The 20,621-nt window shown below is 40.9% G+C and overlaps 1 protein-coding gene across 3 annotated transcripts in view; it reads right to left on the bottom strand.

Moving 5' to 3' along the window:
* Positions 1 to 19,008, bottom strand: part of LOC308303641 (uncharacterized protein) — a 30,087-nt gene extending 11,079 nt beyond the window's left edge. For 2 of the 3 annotated variants that reach the window (XM_080748076.1, XM_080748077.1), the window contains exons 1-7: positions 18,664 to 19,008; positions 17,669 to 17,749; positions 14,561 to 14,689; positions 13,022 to 13,105; positions 6,952 to 7,018; positions 6,086 to 6,295; positions 1,187 to 1,326 (exon numbers count right to left, since the gene is read on the bottom strand). In XM_080748076.1, the coding sequence (XP_080604202.1) occupies positions 1,187 to 1,326; positions 6,086 to 6,295; positions 6,952 to 7,018; positions 13,022 to 13,105; positions 14,561 to 14,689; positions 17,669 to 17,712 (674 nt within the window). In that variant the 5' untranslated portion in view covers positions 17,713 to 17,749; positions 18,664 to 19,008. The remainder of the gene's footprint in view (positions 1 to 1,186; positions 1,327 to 6,085; positions 6,296 to 6,951; positions 7,019 to 13,021; positions 13,106 to 14,560; positions 14,690 to 17,668; positions 17,750 to 18,663) is intronic. The other variant, XM_080748078.1, reaches the window with a different exon arrangement.
* Positions 19,009 to 20,621: the final 1,613 nt, after the last annotated feature.

Raw genomic sequence — 20,621 nt, 5'->3', positions numbered from 1 at the left:
AAAGTTTCCCATTGACTTCACTATACTGGAAAAAACACACCTTGGGCTAGATTTCAGCCTCTCAAACCTGTGAAAAGTTACGAGTCATCACTTTTCACCGTTATTTTGGTCCGTTTTCTAGCCCAAGGAATGTTTTTCATGCAAAACAAATGCTTGCAATGGATTCAGAATCATCAATAATCCCTAGTTTGACCCCTCACATGATACTTAAAGCATATTGTTTTTGGTGTGTTTCTTTCCTTTATATTGAGGTCGATGGAGTGAATATACAAATGGCCATAACTTTTTTTCGCAGGATTTCCGGCAGAGCAGGCCTCTCATTCTGTGGACCTTGATGACCAAATTAATAGAAAAAACAAAAATTAAAAGTATGTCATGACATCACAGGTAACATCCTATTCTTTGAGCTTTTGGGCCTGTGGCTCCCCGGCTATTACCTTTTTAAATGCTTTTTAATGTTTTTATGTGTATTCACTCTCTGGTCTTAACCTGTGTCCAATTCCTCTTTTTGTGTTGTGTTTTTACTAATATGCCTGTATGTAGCTATGGGATATCTGAATTACCCCTCAGGGATCAATAAAGTATCTATCTATCTATCTATCTATCTATCTATCTATCTTTACTCAGAAAGGGTTATCATACCAAAATATAATCTACAGATATAGAGCTTTTCAAAAATGCATGGTAACCTTTGCCACCTTTCGGATACCGACATCACGTATGGCCCATGGACTATAGGGAACAAAGCAGGCTCTTTGTGTCTCCATAGGGAACAAAGCAGGCTCTTTGTGTCTCCATAGGGAACCTGTTGGTCATCACATTATTGGCATAGGAATGCGACAAAAAACGAATAGAAAAAGGAAAAATATATCTAACATATAATTTAGGCCCTGTTACAGATGTTGTCCAAAAATCATGCAGATCGGTACACAGTATCTCTGTAGCCGTTAAATGGAACGGGTATTTCTTACATTGATGCTCCTACATATTAGCATGCAAGCACCAGTTAAAGTTACTTTCCATCCCTCATATACTGTGTGCACAGTGCACATCCCATAACCCACACACTGCACATCATTTCGGAGCTCATATCTTTGAACGGGTAAGGGCTAGTACAGTAAATACTGAAACACCGATTACAATATTAGTTTCATTCCATTGATAGAAATGATTTGAATAAACTCACTGTAACTCTTTTCCATTTGCTCTTTTCTCTCTCTTCAAGGTGATTTGGAGTCTGGCAGGGCAGCGTGTGTTTTTAGACGTCTTTCTTCTGTCTGCCGTGTCCGACCTGCTGTTCACGCAGTGCTGACACCTGTACTGGTACTGGAAGTGCATATTATTTGCAGCTTGGTTCATCAAAAATTATCGTTTGTCAAAAACAGCAGATCTACAAGCTTGTAGATGGGCTATTTTCATGTAAACTCGCCACAAAAAGTTCGGAAATCTAACTTTGGTCGATTATATCTCCCCTTTAATAAACACAAATGGTATTGTGTTTTATATTATTTTTATCGTTGATTTGTCACCTTTACAACAAAGTACAGCTTGTAAGCATCGGGCATTCGAGGCATGAGCTACACAGCCAAACGTGTGGGTAGCGCCGACCAGAACTTTGCCAAAATGGCTTGCAATATACTGTTCTGCTGGCATTTACTCTCGTTTTGGGCTTCCCTGACACTGGGCTTAACATTAACAAAGTGTAAAAATGGCCAATATGTGTTGTTTTTTCTTTTCATTATTACTGTTGGAGAGTGCAATCATTCAATGCCCCAAGTAACACAGGTGAACACCAAAAGAACAGTATTGCAGGCCTGCCAGGCCATTTTGACCATTTTTGGAGGGGCGCTACCCACACGTTTGGCTGTGTTGCTCATTCCATGAATGCCCGATCCTTACAAGCCATACCTCGTTGTAAAGGTGACAAATCAACGATAACAATGATATCAAAGACAATACCATTTGGCATACTTAAAGGGGGGATATAATGGACCGAATGTTGGAAAATGTTTTGGTCAGTGCTACCCACACGCTTGGCTGTGTAGCTCATGCCTCGAATGCCTGATGCTTACAAGCTGTACCTCGTTGTAAAGGTGACAAATCAACGATAAAAATGTTATAAAACACAATACCATTTGGGTTTATTAACTCATTGCATGCCAGGCCCGATAGTCCCGAGATTATTTCAATGTCTTTCCCTGCCAGGCCCGATAGTCCAGAGAATTTCCGCCATTTTTCAATTTTTTTTTCTGACCCCAAAAAATGTAGTAGGCATGATAGAAATCGCGAAATTGCATGTTTAACCCCCATAGCAACCCCATCTATCAAACATGGAAGCCATCTTTGTTTACATTTTAGGAAAACATAATGGCTTCTATCTCATGAATGCCTGAACGGATTTCCATTCAGATTTTTTTTGTTTGAAAGCTGTGAGCAATGTGGACACACGTGGTGCATTATCTAGGCATGGGTGTGCATGATCCGTGCACTATGAATTACATGGAAGTCTATGGAGACCAGAGGCACCGTAGAGTACGAAGGTATGTTAAAATGGCGGGGTATGTGTTAAAGGGGAGATATAATCGACCAAAGTTAGATTTCCGAACTTTTTGTGGCGAGTGTAGTTGATTTATTTTGTATTGAATATTTTATTAGATAAACATAAAGAACAAGAAACAAAAAATTAACCCATTTAGAACGGGTACACAACATTATTGTGTATCATTATTTATGCTTTAAAGGAGTTCAAAGTTAAAGGAACTGTGGCTACACTAATGAACCACATTTGCAGAGGGGGTTGGATAATTCAGAGCAGAAAGGGTACATTTTCTACCGTAAATAATATATCTGTTATGGAACAGATCAGTGAGATCACCTTCTCTCTCCACCTACAGAAGGAGAAATGTATAAAGTATTGAGCTAAGTGGATTAGATTCGTAGAACCCCTGCCACCAGAGTTCGCAGCGGCAATAATTGGGTGATTAAAAATCAATGTCTTAAGCTGGCCGCACACTAGCCGATAATCGGGCTATTTAATTACCCTCCCGACAATCGGGCTGTCACCGACTGAAACGGGCCCGACAATCGGGCATGAACATCGTCTAGCGTGAGGTCTCACAGATCCACTCGGAGCCCAGCCGAGTGGCTCGGAGGACGATCGGGGGTAGCCCGACTCTTTTCAAACATGTTTGATATTTTCCTGGATCTGTACTGGTCTCAGTGGTCTGGAAGACTGGAAGGGCAGCAGGGGACTGAGAGAAGATAGACAGCAGCCGCTGATAGACGCAAGTCTCTGAGCATAGCACACACACACACACACACACACACACACACACACACACACACACACACACACACACACACACACACACACACACACACACACACACACACACACACACACACACACACACACACACACACACACACACACACACACACACACACACACACGAAATCAATCAATCAATCAACAAAGACGTAAAACTAGGCCAAACCAATTAGTGCAAGAGCCACAGCTGATCTGGACTCGCTAATAACTTTCCAGCTCTGCTCTCCTCCTCCAACTCCAAGTTACATTAAAATGATGGTTCTCACTCTCAAATGTATGATAAACCTGTGCATTCTCCATGTTTCCACCTCAAAATGCTGGATTACAGTTCTTCAAATGGACCAGACAGAACGTCCTCTCTTTCTCTCTCTCTCTCTCTCTCTCTCTCTCTCTCTCTCTCTCTGGGACATTGGATTTGGATCTCCGTGCCCTCGGATCTTTTTTTAATGATTATATGTGATTGATCCATCCGCCCACACCGCGATAATTTGTTAAAAGACAGGGGAAATCATGATTGAAAGCCTAGGCCATGGCCACTAAAGTAAAAGCAGACACTTGCCTGTCTTGAACTTGAACCTGTCTTGAACTTGAACCGTCCGTGGTGGAAGCAGCCTACAACAGCAGCTCACCCCACGTCAGTCACTTTCTCTGATGGTCCGTGCACGGTGCAGTTATGTAATCTCTACTCCTTTCAAGTTCCAATTGGCCATAGGTACAGCGTGTAGCTTAATTAATGGGCCATCATCAACTCGTTGTTTGATCTACCAGCTGGGTTAACAACTCCTGGCTACTCCGGGCACAGCGCGCCCCGCATAGCCAGCCTAATAGGCCTGTCCTTTTTAAAGCATTACAGTATATTTGGGACTAAAAACAAGTTACCCCCCAAAAAAGCAATACACATAAATACACTGCTTATTATTTCAAATAATGATCCACATCCATCCTCCCAGGTTGTATCATGATTGCTTGCGATGGGAATTAGAACTCAATGGTCGCGAGTTTGTTTTATATCAGCAGAAATAGTCACTACCAGTCAGTCACAGACTGAAGTGGGAACAGCACACGAGTGCAAGTACACGCCCACTGCCTGATCTACAAACCCCACAATGTGGCGCGGAGGGACGCAGTTTGATCTTGGAAATCTAATGTTCTGTGCGCCACACAGTCATACGACTAATCATAAATCAGGCACCATGAGAAGAAGACAGCGCGCAGCACGCAGCAGTGATAAGAGACAGAGAGGGTAAAAGTCAGAGAGTTGAACAGAGGCATGGATTGACATGAAACGTGTCAAAGTGAACTCATATGATCATCAAAATGGGACACAATTGAAGCGTTTTTTTTTTCTCCATTGCGCGAAGCGATGGTGTGTTGTGTGGATAACGTTTATGTGTTGTTGTGTGCGTGTGCGTGTGTGTGTGTTGCAAGGCGAAGAACAGCCCGTGACATTTAGTATTTTATATTATGTATTATTGCTTTGTTCAGGCCCGACTCAATCGGGATAGAATCTTGTAGCGTGCGGAGCGCCCGACTGTTCAAAACGGCTAGTCTGAGCCCGTTTAGATTATCTGGTAAAATAATCTGAAAAAATGATCCTGTAGTGTTTAATTCTACCCGATTCAGTCGGGCCCGATTATCGTGTAGTGTATGGCCAGCTTTAAGGTGGTTGCACACTGCTGCGTTTTTCGTTGCGAAATGCGTTTTTTCAGGGCAAGGAGAGAGAGAGAGATAGAGAGAGCAAGGGACCGAGTGGTGCGCGAAACGGGCGGCAGTGTGCAAACGTGACAGACATAACGTGAGGTTGATTTTTTTATTCACGCGCTCCGAAATTGACTCCGATATTCGGCCCGAAAAACGCAGCAGTGTGCAACCAGCTTTACTCTTAAAACATGACTTGTATAAACTAATGCTCACAGCTAAAAGTGTTCCCCCATGTCTTCAGGTATATTACTCTGAATTTAATTTCTAATGTACACTTTTGTTAACTCTCCCAAATGTACATTTAATTTACTGTGGTGTTTGTGTTTTGATGTGTGTCTGTCCCTAAATAAAGAATATAAAAAAAATGTTTCTACCACTTTTTGTGGTCACACAGATATTGGATTCTGATTGGCTTAAAACAGTGGTAAATCAGTCAACAACCTTGAGTTGGCTCATGGACCCCGCCCACTGTTGTGTTACAGTAAAGCTATTTCAATAACTGCACCTTTTCAGGAAGTGTGTCAATAACTGTGAATCGACATCATGACAAGTAGCCTAGGGGTTGTGATTTCTTGTTTTGTTCGTTTGTTTTTGGCCAGTGAATGTGGCTGCAATCATTGTTGTTTATGGGACTATATGCTGTGGCGGAAGTATATGTGTATTCTAAAACAATTAATGATTGTAGCTAAATAACCTAGCAAGTTACAACTGTGTTTTAATTCATTTATATGGTAGAAGTGGCTTCGCCTCGTGCCACAACCCTGAAACAGTGGTAAATTGTGGTAAAAAAAAAACACAAAAAAAAAAAAACGAATATTCGGCTTCGATATATATTCAATATAATATTTGGTGAATGCCCTAACTGGAAGTGCATATTATTTGCAACTTGGTTCATCAAAAATTATCATTCATTTTGTCAAAAACAGCAGACACAACCCTGAAACAGTGGTAAATCAGCCAACAACCCACTCCCTCTCATGGTAAATGGCTTACATATACTTTGTGCGTGTTTTCAGTTTTTCTACAGGGAACCGCTTTTAATTTCCAGTTTACCTTAACGATGACCCTTTGGCCTTTCAAGGGCTTGGTGAAAAGGACCCTCCAGGTGACGGGGGTGCTGCGGGTCTTCATCACCCACTCTGTCATCTCCTCGCGGGTCCTCAGCGGGAGACGCAGCTTGGCGCACACAGCACTGTGGTCCAGGAGCGTGGGCCTCTCCTCCACCCAGCACACATGGTAGTCATAGCCAGGAGGCAGCCAGGTCTATGGGACAACACATGGTAGTCATATACCAGGTCTATGGGACAACATATGGTAGTCATATACCAGGTCTATGGGACAACACATGGTAGTCATATACCAGGTCTATGGGACAACATATGGTAGTCATATACCAGGTCTATGGGACAACATATGGTAGTCATATACCAGGTCTATGGGACAACATATGGTAGTCATATACCAGGTCTATGGGACAACATATGGTAGTCATATACCAGGTCTATAGGACAACATATGGTAGTCATATACCAGGTCTATGGGACAACATATGGTATTCGTATACCAGGTCTATGGCAGGGACGTGCTGGGCCCGATTCAGCCCGGGAAAAAGAGTTGGAGAGGCCCTCATTGCGCGTAATAGAAAGAGATCTCTCTCTATAGCGCTGCTGCTACTCAAAGATTTGTGACAAGCCAGTGGGCCAGTTACATGAGTTATAATTCGTCGTTGTCGGGTGGAAACCTTGTATGTCCAAAACCGTTTGTTTTGTATTTATCATTTTAAAAATTATTTAAACTAGTGAAAACAGACGATCTACAAGCACACAACACCTCGCACCGCGAGGCGTTGGGTCGAGTAATACACAAAAATGATGCAGATTGTGTCATCATCATATTCTATCCTACTAGTGTCAGCTCACCTGTAAGGCAGGATGCTGAGAGAGATCTACACCACGGCAGGAAGGTGCTGTATGCTCTGAGGAGACGCTGTAGAGAGAACAGACCAATGAGAAACACTTTCTAATCCATTCAGGTCTAGAATTATTGACTGCTTTAACCAGTGAAAAATAGCAGATATACAAGCTCACAGCGCGGCACCGAGTGCCGCGCTGCGAGCTTGTAGATCTGCTATTTTTGAAAAAAAGTTGTGAAAATGTGTGAAAATCTTTGAATATAGTATGTATTTTCAAGGTGAACGCTTGTAACTAAAATTTTGCTTCTGGGTGGTCCCTGGAACTAAATATTCTGAGATGGGGGTCCGTGGCCAAATAAATATCATTTTGGGGACCCCTCACATGAAAAGGTTTGAGAACCACTGACATAGTAGTCTCTGAAGAACAGACTAACTGAGCTCCAGTGAAGTGAAAAGGACCTTTTCTTTGACGATGTCTGGCCAGATTGCTGATATAGTCCAGTTCTATTTGTATTTTCGTTCAAATTTTCTGGAGATTAGGAAAACTATATATTTTTGGAAACTTCAGAGTGTAACAAATCAGAAAATCCATGATTCCATTTGCGCTGAAGCCAATATGGTGGTCATCTTGGACTTTGAAAAATGGCGACCTTTGAATATTCGTTTTTCAATATCTCAACTTCTAGATTATGTAGGATGGCTAAATCAACATTTTTAGGGTTAGGAAATCCAATGGTGCTAATTAGAAATATATATTCACAAATGATCAATGGCACAGATTTGGGTCATCATCCTTAATTTTGGGGGCAAAAGGTAACATTTAAATATTCGTTTTTCCACATGATTCCAGTGGTTAATCTAAAATGTTAAAGAAATCAATATATTATCTGAGGAGACAGAGACAGATAATTTCTCTCATTGACACAAAATCGTGTCATTTATTTACACCCAACATAAAACTGAATCGATTAGGTTTCAAACTATCAAGTACAAACTGGTATATTTCTGCTGTCGGGGTGGAAACCTTGTATGAACAAAGCAGTTACTTCTCAGAAAATGGAAACAATAACCTGTTCCAATGGATCCATTGAAGACATTATTTAGTCATATGCTTTTGTTAATACTTTTTGTTCTTTCAATATTCATAAACCCACAGAAAAACCCTTTCAGTGAGGGGGAAGCAAAGGGACCAGGTGGAGATTGACGGAGTCAAAGGGGCAGCATGGGTCAGAGTTCTGAGTGGGCAATCTGCGTGGCGCCTGGTTCTAGAGGGTAAGGCTAGTCATAGTCTGTGGGTCCTGTCCTGTCTAAACAGGCTAACCCAGGGGTCAAAAACTGGCACAAATACAGGTTATAGTAAGCTAGAATAAATCAGCAGGAATAGTGGAATAAGTGAGGCAATAAATGCTCTGGCTACTCAGTGGAATCAGGCAAGCTTAACTGTAGAAATAGCAAGAACACAGTAATCTATACATCATCCTCATTATCAATCATTGCTGTCACTAGTCAATGTATCTTGACAGTCTTCATTGTGACATCAATAAATGCTAAGACAGTGACATTGACCATCTCAATGATTGCCTCTGGTACTGGGAGGGACTCAGTTGTAACTGATTTCAGCTGGCCATCCTCATCCTTGAAATAGCCATTGTTGAGTGGGTCAAGGAACTCCTACTGAGCTACGTGTGCCTGACTCCACACTCTGGCCTCGATATGGACTCTATGCTGCGTAAGAGCACCAAGTGTGGGTGGAAGCTTGTCCCTTTCTGCCATGTGTTTGCAGAATAGATGCCATCTCAGTTCAGGGGTGTTTCCCCTTTGGTAAGTATGCAGTGCATACAAACTTAAGCCCCCTTTCCACTGCAAGGTGGAACCAGGACTTTCCAGAACCTGAACCTATTTTTTTGGTTCTGGTGTTGTTTCCATTGCACACAGCCTGGTTCCAGACAAGGTTCCTGGAACCTTTTTTCGGTTCTGCTCCTGAAGTAGAACTAAACTTGAGTTCTGGGAACCTATGGGCGGGACCAGCAGCGCTGCTGCTCGGACCCCGGTTCTAGTTCTAGTTTTATGGAAACAAAAGCAGAAGTTCTGGTTCTAGTTCTGGGTCGGCCCTACAGTGGAAATTTTAGTTTGAAGATCCTGTTACATGGTTTAAGAAAGCATCTTCAGAGCCTTGAGGACAACACATCTGTGTCTGAGGAGAAGAACATTAGCTGTGCATCAAAGAGTTTGCTATATGAAGCCAGAACTGTAAGGTGGATCAACAAGGTGTCTGCTTCTTCATAGTTGTTGGCTTTAAAGTGCAGTTCACTGTTAATCTTTGTGTGTCCTAATAGCGGACCCAATGACAAGCATGGGGGAGTCTTTGCTTCAATGGTCTTTGATGTAAGATCAGATCAGCATTTGTTTGGTCGTGAGAAAGCGTTGCCAGGACTTCATGCCTTTACAGGAGCAGACAACACTGGGAACACTGAGATTTTCGATAGGCAAATCTACATGGTGGAACAGCTACCTCAAAGCTGGTGATGAAGTCTTCAAGGCACTGAAGATGCTTTCTCAAACCAGTGATGTAACAGAGGATCTATTAACTACAGTAGCTAAGTTTGTATGCACTGCACTTACCGAAGGTAAGCTGAGAAGGCATCTATTCTGCAAACACTTGGCAGAAGGGGTCAAGCTTCCACTCACACTTGGTGCTCTTAAGCAGCATGTCCTAAACGTCCATATCGAGGCCAGAGTGAGGAGTCAGGCACACATAGCTCAGCAGGAGTTCCTTAACCCACTCAACAATGGATATTACAAGGAGAGGATGGCCAGCTGAAACAAATGAGTCTCTCCCAGCAATCATTGAGATGCTCAGATGTCACTGCAAAAAGCAGACTGTCACATAGATGTTCTTGCAGATCAGTGGAGCTACCCTCTATGGAATTATGTCAGTGTAGTACTGACTTCCAAAACGATGAAGGCTGTCAACATAAATAGGCTAGTGACAGCAATTATAGCATTGAAGATGATGTATAGACAACCGTGTTCTTGCTATATTGCTACAGGTAAGCATAACTGTTTCCACTTAGTGTATTTATTGCCTCACTTATGCCTCTATTATCTGCCTGCTGATCTATTCTTGCTTGCTATAACCTGTATTTATGCCCGTTTTTGACCCCTGCCTGTATCTGGATTTGACCCTTGCCTAACGCCCTTGTATTCCAGCATGTTTGGACAGATCCCCAGTGTTTGGACCAGGACCGGACCCACAGACTACGATTAGCCTTATCCCTCTTGGACCAGGCGCCACGCAGATTGCCCACTAAGAACTATGAACTATGCTGCCCCTTTGACTCTCTCCACCTGGTCCCTTTGCCTTCTCCCCTCCAGCTTTTGTTTAATTAAATCCATTGAACTTTGTACCTGCCTCTTTGCCTGCTATTGGGTCCTATATCTGTTTGGTGACAGTTTTTGCTATTTGCGGAAGAACTTATCACTGAAATTGTCTGTATGTGGGGTTTATGAATAATGAAAGAACAAAAAGTATAGACAAGAGCATATGAAAAATATCTTCATTGGGTCCATTGTTTCCATTTTCTGAGAAGTAACTGCTTTGTTCATTCAAGGTTTCCACCCGACAGCAACAATATAGCCTACCAGTTTTTACTTGATAGTTTACTTAATCAATTCAATTTACTGTTGGATGTAAATAAATTACACAATTTTGTGTCATTGAGAGAAATCATCTGTCTCTGCCTCTTCAGATAATATATTGATTTCCTAAAAATGTTAGTTTAACCACTGGAATCATGATCCTATATTGTAGTTCAAAACAGTGGAAAAACGAATATTAAAATGTTACCTTTTGCCCCCAAAATTAAGGATGAGGACCCACATCTGTGCCATTGATCATTTGTGAATATTTCTAATTAGCACCATTGGATTTCCTGACCCTAAAAATGTTGATTTAGCCACTAGAATCATGATCCTACATAATCTAGAGGTCGAGATATTGAAAAACGAATATTCAAAGGTTGCCATTTTTCAAAGTCCAAGATGACCACCATATTGGCTTCAGCTAAATGGAATCATGGATTTTCTGATTTGTTACACTCTGAAGTTTCCAAAAATGTATAGTTTTCCTAATCTCCAGAAAATTTGAACGAACCTTCATTTTTGGACAAATAGAACTGGACTAATATAGAAACATAGGTTTTTTCCAAAAATATTAGAAGGATTCAAAAGACACTTATAGAATCGGGTCAAAATTATAATTTTCACGATAAAAAAAAAATCTACAAGCTCACAGCTGTGAGCTTGTATATCTGCTATTTTTTATATTTAAAGCAGGGGTTGACACTAAGGTCTCAGAGGCACTTGCCCATCGGGCAAGTACAGGTCATGTTCTACTTGCCCGAAGGTAATGCCCACTTGCCCGAAAAGTAAATCGTCCATTAAAAAATTATAGGTACGATAAAATGTCATACCTCAATACCTCCAAATCCAAATACCAAATACTTTAGCTATGATTGAATATGGTTTGGGTTAGGGTTAGGGTTAGCACTAACCCTAACCCATAACACTTGTTATTTTATATTTTTAAATGTAGCAACAGTAAAAACAGCACATTATAGGTAAATAGTGCTCTTATTTTACATTCCACAGACCAGAAGACACAGTGCACTGGCCACGTTCAGGTGTTTAGACAGATATCTCGTGTTGTGTTTATAGACATTTGTGTCCCCTCTCAAATGAGCACTTGCCCTGTCGGGCAACCTGAAAGCCAACTTCACCTGCCCTGACGTTTTATTTACCTGCCGGGGGCAGGTGGGCAAGCCTTAGTGTCAATGCCTGTAAAGCATAAAATATTGCGTCATAATGTGTTCAGGCCTAAATGGGCTAGAGCAGGGGTCTTCAACGTTTTCAGCCCAAGGACCCCTTTAGTTGAGAGCGAGATGAAGCAGGGTGCCAGGGACCCCCACAACCTTATCATAGATTCCATATAGTTTCATCTTTTCACAGCACAATTATCAGTGTATTTTGGATTCATGTCAATTTGTGTTTTCAGATATTTAACCACTTGAACCGTCAGTACAAAAAAAAAAAGACTTTTCACTCTGTACTTAGTCTGCTCTTTTTCCCCTCTACACCAAAGCTCTTTGCCGAAAATAGCCGATCTATAAGCTCACAACGCCTCGCGCTGCGAAACTCTGTAAAGACATTAGCCTGGCGTTGCCATACTCTTACACACACAGCGTTTTCGCCTGTGCCAGCGCCATGCCAGGCTATGAAGACATCAGACCAATGAGAAACATCTATACACCACTGTTTCCCAAACAGAGGGTCGGGACACGCTGTGAGCTTGTAGATCGGCTATTTCCGCTAGTTTAGGTCCCAGGCGAATATCACAGGAGTGGGACACAAAATACTATAAATAGTCGGGGATCCACATGCCCAAAAGCTCAAGGAATAGGGTTGAACCTGTGATGTTCTGATGTACTTTTTATTTCTGTTTTATCTATTAGTTTGGTCATTAAGGTCCACAGAATGACCTGCTCTGCCGGAAACATTGCGAAAAAAAAGTTATGGCCATTTGTATATTCACTGTCCCACTGACTCCACTACACAGGAAAGGAAATATATTATAAAAAAAAATATTCTGCTTTAAGTAGCATGTGAGGGGTCAAAATGGAGAGTTTTTATGATTGTGAATCCATTGCAAGCATTTGTGTTGCACAAAAAACATTCCTTGGGCTAGAAAACGAACCAACAAAAGTGTGAAAAGTGATGAGTCATCACTTTTCACAGTCATCACAGTGATGAGTGATGTTTTTTGTGCAAAACAAATGCTTGCAATGGATTCAGAATCATGAAAACCCTCCATTTTGACCCCTCACATGCTACTTAAAGCAGATTCTTTCTTGTTTATAATATATTTCCTTTCCTGTGTAGTGGAGTCAATGGGACAGTGAATATACAAATGTCCATAACTTTTTTTTCCCTACATATAAGCAGGAGAATATTGCCTTCACTCTGTAGCCACCTTGTGGCACAATCTGGTATTACATTTACCAACTGGACAAGCATCTTACCCCTTTGCCTCGGTTATGTTCTGTGTTCCGTTGTCCACTGTTTCTGGGACTTGAGCGTCGTCTGAGCCTCGCAGACAGAGCGGTCTGTTACCAAAGAGACAAACTTTATCATCTGGGCCTCGCAGACAGAGCAGTCTGTTACCAAAGAGACAAACTGTATCATCTGGGCCTCACAGACAGAGCAGTCTGTTACCAAAGAGACAAAATATATCATCTGGGCCTCGCAGACAGAGCAGTATGTTACCAAAGAGACAAACTGTATCATCTGGGCCTCACAGACAGAGCAGTCTGTTACCAAAGAGACAAACTATATCATCTGGGCCTCGCAGACAGAGCGGTCTGTTACCAAAGAGACAAACTTTATCATGTTGAGTGAAACAGCTTCGGGAATAACTTTGCGAAAGAACTCAACTTAACAACATATCGATGGGGATTAGGGATGGGACGATATGAAAATTTCATATGACGAAATGAAAAAATTAAAAAGACTAAAATAACAATATGATCTTGAAAAAACTGAAAAACCTTGCATTACTTGCCCTGATGATGACCAGTGTTGGATCAATTACAAACCCTGTGAAGCCTGGAATTCATGGATATTTGTTTTTGTTTTTATCGCATTACTAAACCAATAATGCGTTGATGATGATTATAATAATCACGTATACTAGGGCATTAACAACTTGTGATTTTTACAAGTCGACTCGAAAAGTTGAGTTGAAGTCGAATTTATCGTTTGATGACGTCATCACATTATTTTGAGGGGTCCCCAGATGATTAACTTAATGTGAAAAATAGTTTTCTCACTTAACTGTAAACAAACCTACATAAAGTTTAAGTGTATAGAGGGTATCTGCACATTTCTAAAGTGACAATAACCGATCTACATGCTCACAACGCCTCGCGACGCGAGGCGTTGTGAGCATGTAGATCTGCTATTTTCACAATAGAAAGTTTTTTTTTCAACTTCGACTTTCGACTTTCTCTGGTGGGAGTCGACTTATGTAATGAAGTCGAGAGGCCCCTAGGCCTCTTCAGGAGGATCCTGAGTGCATCATTATAAGCAACCTTAAGCTTGCACAAACTCTCTTTTTTATAGTTCACCCATTAGTGTACTGTATATAAAGGATTACAGTAGGCTCTAAACAATTTCACCTTGACCTCATCTGAGCAGTAGTAGAATGTCCTTACTAACATGTTAGCCTGCATATACAACATACGTCTCTGTCTGTGCATGTCAGAATCATCTTCCATCTTGTCATTAATAATGTAAGTAATCAATAGAAAAAAAGTCGCTTTGGGGGTGAACTATTCCTTTAATTTGCAGGCACATTGATAACTATCTGTAAGTCATATTTTTGGGTTGAAACACCACAAAGGTGATGATAACATTTTGAAGGTTTTGTATATATATATATTTGCAGACCAGCTTTCACTGGACAGGTGTGTAGTTGAGGTAGGGTATTATCATATTGAGTCAAACAGCTTTGGTTCCGGTACACCTGTGATATAATGTAACTTTAATAAAGAGTTTCTCACCTCACTGTCTGACTTGATGTCTGTGTTGTGTTCTCTGTCTTCACCAAGGCTGAGGGCAGCAGGAGAACTGAGGGTGCTGCACCAGCACCCCCTGGTGGATGGTACAAGACCTGCAGGAAGTTCACAGCTCTACATTTAAAAAAACAAAAATGAATGAATACATTGTTATTGTTTTGCATATTTAACTGATATTTATATTTCAGTTAAGAGGTTACTTGTAGTCAGGGAAAATTAGCAGAATATCTGTCAAATCTGGGAATAAATTCCTTACCAAACAATTTCTTCACCAATGTGTTCGTAAAGGTGTCTAGTAACATATCTAACAAAGATTGAAATTCAACATCCCTAGCAAAATATTTGACAGCTAGGGTAACTCTGGGTCTCATTCTGTATTCACTTACAATACACTGTACTATAAGGGGGAAAAAATCACTCCCAAAAATATGCTTTAAGTGGGATGTGAGGGGACTAACTAGGTATTTTTAATTATTCTGAATCCATTGCAAGCATTTGTTTTGCACGAAAAACATTCCTTGGGCCAAAAATGACCCCATACACCTTGTGAAAAGTGATGACTCATCACTAAACCATTGTTTTTTTGCGTCCGATGTTGGCCCAATGAATGTTTTCCGTGCAAAACAAATGCTTGTAATGGATTCAGAATAATTAAAAACACCTAGTTAGACCCCTAACATGCTACTTAAAGTATATTTTTGGGAGTGATTCTTTTCCCCTTATAGTACAGTGTAGCCTATAGTAAGTGAATGAGACACAGAACTACCCTAGCTGTCAAATATTTTGCTAGGGATGTTGAATTTCAATCTTTGTTAGATATGTTACTAGACACCTTTACGAACACATTGGTGAAGAAATTGTTTGGTAAGGAATTTATTCCCAGGGTTTTATTAAAATTCCCTGACTATTAGTGGCTCTTGGGTTCCAAATATTCAGAGCAGCCGAAAGTTTAGCTCTACTGACAGCAGGCCTCACGTCACAGCATTCTTTTTGCTGCGAACGAGCAGCATTAAGAGAATGGCCAGTTGGCCACGCAATAACATGTCTATATATGTGTAACGGAGGTAATCCGAACCTCCCCACCTGGCTTCCAACCCGGGTCTCGCGCGTGAAAGTCCAATATCTTAACACTTATGTTGCAATGATTTTTTCTCTTCAATGTCTCGCGTTGCCATGGTTACCATAGACTTCCATGTAATTGTGCAAGTGTGTAAAAAGTGCACGCCCATGCCTAGATGATGCACCACGTGTGTAGATGCTGTTCACAGCTTTCAAACAAAAAAATCCGCTTGGAAATCCGTTCAGGCATTCATGATTTATCAGCCATTATGTTTTCTTCAGATGTAAACAAACATGGCTGCCATGTTTGAAAGAATGGGTTGGTATGGGGGTTAAACATGGAATTTCGCGATCGCGACCATGCCTAATACATTTCTGGAGGTCCAAAAGATTTTTTTGGAAAAAAAAAATTTGATTTTTTTTTTTTTTTTTCAAAAACGGCCCAAACTCGGGAAACTCGGGGTTGGCACAGCACTAGTACCAATACAAACTCGGGAAACTCGGGGTTGGCACCATATGTGTTAACCATCACTCCAAAGGGACATCCCTATGGAACGAGAGCAGATACTAGACTTTTGAGGCTTCAGGCTGGGGCTGCGACTATCACACTGTATGGCGGTCCTCGACCCACCACATAATGTATTCATTTCTTTATGAATCCATGCAAAAGAACAAAAGCGAGGTGCTCACATTCAGAACTGCACTGACAAGCAATTGTGGGCATTTATTTACTTTGACTCTGTTCCACAGGTGAATATGAAAATACTAGCCAAACTCACACTGCAAGGCGCTGTGGGATTTCAGAACGGCTATTTTCATGATGTTTGCCTCTTTCTAAAGCTCAGATCACACCAATGGTGGCATGCAACTACTCACAACCATTGTGATCCCCAGTAGTAGCAAGACTGATATGTGATATCGTATCGTGAGGTTCTCGCCAATCCCTAATATAATATTGTGTCAAATGGGGTGTCAATAGAATGCACATCAAACGTGGGGTCCTTGTCTGTCTGTGTGTGTGTGTGTGTGTGTGTGTGTGTGTGTGTGTGTGTGTGTGTGTGTGTATCACTGTCCTACCTAGCCCACTCCACTCAAGTGGCGAGCGTTACCTGTGTACTCAACCAATAATTCATTCCTCAGCCTTAATTCCTCTGGCTGAAAACGTGTATTTAGTCAAATATCTCCACTTTTCCAGGAGCTTTCCACAAGGACGACTTTCCGACAGGCGAGGGGCTCGAAATGACTACTGGACTGAATCATAACCTCCTTTGGGAAGCACAAATGTACGGGAAAGTACATGATTGTTTGGAAAGTCGTCCGTGTCGAAAGCTCTTGGAAATGGTGGAGATATTTCACTAAATATACGTTTTCAGACAGAACTTTCAAAGGGATATGACACTACAGCACAGCACATTCTCCAAGGCTGAGGAATTAATTATTGGGTGAGTACACATTGTAACGCTCGCCACTTGAGTGCCGCGCAGATTAGCTGCTAACCGCCGCACAAGGGTACCGATCTATGGCTGTGTATTTGGAGATTACACAAAGTGTTATTCGGAAAATCACAGACATTCTAGGGCTATGTCCTTAGGAGACATATCGCAATCGCAATTATTTTGTCATAATCGTCATAATCGTGAATGTTGAAAAATGTCTGAAATAGTGGAAATAGCCGATCTACAAGCTCACAACGCGTCCACTATCGATGTTATTTTTTAAGTAGAAAGTTGATAAATATGTTAGTAATTTCTTTGTATATTTAGGTTATGTGTCATATCTACCATGTACAACTTCAAAGCCTAAAAGCCAAACAGAAATGTAATTATCAACGACAAAAACACAATTAAATCGTTAATCGCCAATTATTTGAGTGACAATTAATCGTCATGTAAAATGTCATATCATGACAGCCCGATCTATGGCTCTGTATTTGGAGATTACACGAAGTGTTATTCGGAAAATCACAGACATTCTAGGGCTATGTCCTACCCAGAACATGGTGAAAATCACAGACATTCTAGGGCTATGTCCTACCCAAAACATGGTGCTCCAGCCATGGTTTGGGGGTTCAGCATCATGTTTCCAGTCGTCCAGGGCTTTATCTTCTACAGCAGTCTGTGATGGAGACACATTGTATCATCATGCATGGATTAGTGGAAAAAACAGTGGTGTACAGTAACTAAGTACATTTACTTCAATACGTACTTAAAGGGGAAGACCACCCATTTTCAATATTGATGACATCTCACCGTTTACTTTGCAATACAAACCCCAAAATCAATCCTCCAGTTCTAGGCAACACAGAAGAGGGGGTAACTTTTTTTTTCCTATTTCCACACAACTCCTCTAAGGTATATTAATGACATATTTCAAAATTGAAAATGGGTGTCTTCCCCTTTAAGTACAATGTTAGAGGTATTTGTACTTTACTACTTGTGTATTTGCAATTTCTATAATCATTTCCACTACATCTCAGATCCAAATATTGTACGTATTTTTTACTGCACTATTTAACATTTTTTAGTTACTAGTTACTTTGCAGATATACGTTTAGCCCTATTTTATACCTTGGTTACGCGTTGTGAGCTTGTAGATCGGCTATTTTCAAACACTGTTGTACTTCTTTGGTTATAAAACATACATAATAAACCACTTTAGCCCTACTAGGCTATTTGAAAATAGCAGATTCACAAACTCACAACGTGTTGCGTTGTGAGCTTGCAGATCAGCTATTTTCAAACACTGTTGTACTTTTTTGGTACTCTATCCAACCAACATTTTCATACTTTTAATCAAGTACATTTTGAATTGCGGACTTTTACTGCTTTTACTTGTAAAATGACGGAGTATTTCTATATTGCAGTATTGATACTTTAAAACATTTGAGTGAAAAGTACAGTCAGTGAACGGTATAGTCATGATTGTGTACTTTTTCCTATGCAACCTTCTAATACATTCTTCAATATTTAAACAATCAGAGCCTACTTTTCCCATTACTGCAGCTCAATAATGAAGGTCTTAATTCTTACCTCATCGTCTCAAAGTGAGACAGACTGTGTCCTTTCTGGAGTGTTTCTCTCCTCTGTTCTGGCTGTGAAATAAACAGTAAATAATAATAATGAATTAACTCTCTTCTGTTCTGTCACCTCCACAGCTGGTAACTTTACTTGCTTGCTACAGCAGCAGCAGCAGCAGCAGCTAGTTAATTTAAAAGAGCTTTTAGTGTAACTCAGTATTCATGCAGAGTAGCTAGTAGTGTATCTAAAACATAAAATAAAATAAAAAATATCTCTGTCAAGTAGTTTTTCACTTCGATTCTGGTCAACGTTTCTCAACTCCTCTGAACAGGAATCACACGGCGTCTAGCAGATTACCAAGCGTGTTTGTTATGGGGGAAATATTTGGAGGTTGCACACACAGTTGGTCCGTTCGCAACACTGGTCCGACTTGACCCTCGCGTCAACAGACAATTAGTTCCGTAGTACACAGTTGGTGTGTTCTAACTTCTAAACTACAGTCTATGGTTCTAAAGCAGGGGTCTTCAACGTTTTAAGGCCAGCTAGGACCCCTTAGCTGAGAGAGAGATGAAGCAGGAACCCCCGGATTCCATATAGTTTCATCATTTGACAGCGAAATCATCAGTGCATTTTGGATTCACATCAATTTGTGTTTTCAGATATTTAACCACTTGAACCGTCAATACTTAATAAACTTGACCTTTCAGTCTGTACTTAGTCTGCTCTTTTTCCCCTCCACACCAAACCTCTTGGCCAAAAATAGCCGATCTACAAGCTCACAACGCCTCGCAGCGCGAGGCGTTGTGAGCTTGTAGATTTGCTATTTTTGTTCTCAGAATATGGACGCTATAGCCTAGGGTTCAAGTGGTGAATATAAAAAAGGAGACAAAAAAAGTTTCTATCACTCAAAGATTTGGAGGACCCCCTGTGGTAACTCTGAGGACCCCCTAGGGGTCTCGGACCCCCTGTTGAAGACCCCTGGGGGGCCAGTTGCACCACCAGAACGTAAGTTCTGGTGGTGCAACTGGCCCCTGGTTTACTAAAGACATAAACCCGTCCATGAAATAAACAATAAAGCTTAATAAAACAACAGTCATTATTATGACAGTTATATAAGCGTAATAGTGTCTTCAAAATGGAAGAGCTCTCTCTAGGCGTGTGAAGTTTGAAAAGTAAACATTTAGAAACATGAATAGGCCTAAATATGTTTTTGTTTGAAAGAGTCATACTAAAACGCGATTTTTTTTAATTTTTTTTTTGTCAATTAAAACTTTGAATTGACTCAACGTTATTGATGTGTTTCTGGACTCCTACCTGTGTATACATTTTATAACCAGCAGGGGGAGCTATAATACCACCATTCCAAAGAAAGCAGGGCTGAGGGGAGCTTTTAAAAGCTGAACCCTGCAATGACCCGCCCTATACAGAAAAACGATTCATATTATAACTTAAAATAGCAGATCTACAAGCTCTTGTTAAGTTTTTGGTTTATGGTGATCTCAAATAAATAATGCACACATTTGATTTGATTGATTGATTGATTGATTGATTGATTGATTGATTGATTGAAGTGTTTATTGTCAGTTTGCATAGTGAAAGGTACAGTTCACTGTTACAAGGTCAACTAAAAGGAAGCTGTTGCTTATTTCCATTGAGATCCCTTCCTTTAACTCATATTGAATTACAGATAGAACACAGTATTATGCAGATATCATCAGATTTGTGTTAACACAAACATGACAAATCAGTCAAAAAGAAAGAAACAAAGAAAGAACTAGACTGCACTCTTTCGAGGTGCCAACTTGCGTCTTGTGCACTCGTAGCCGATGGCCTACTTGTGCAGAGCGTGCAAGTAGGGTGATGGCTGCTGTCTATATCCAGCCAGGCTGACAGTACAAAGGGTGCTGTCTCTATAAGCCAGTTCGCAAATAGTGCCATCTTGGATATCGCGCAATGCATTTTGGGGATGC

This window comes from Nannobrachium achirus (assembly GCF_963921795.1).
Source record: "Nannobrachium achirus genome assembly, chromosome: 18".
Classification (NCBI taxonomy): domain Eukaryota; kingdom Metazoa; phylum Chordata; class Actinopteri; order Myctophiformes; family Myctophidae; genus Nannobrachium; species Nannobrachium achirus.
This window is presented reverse-complemented; position numbering and strand designations above follow the sequence as displayed.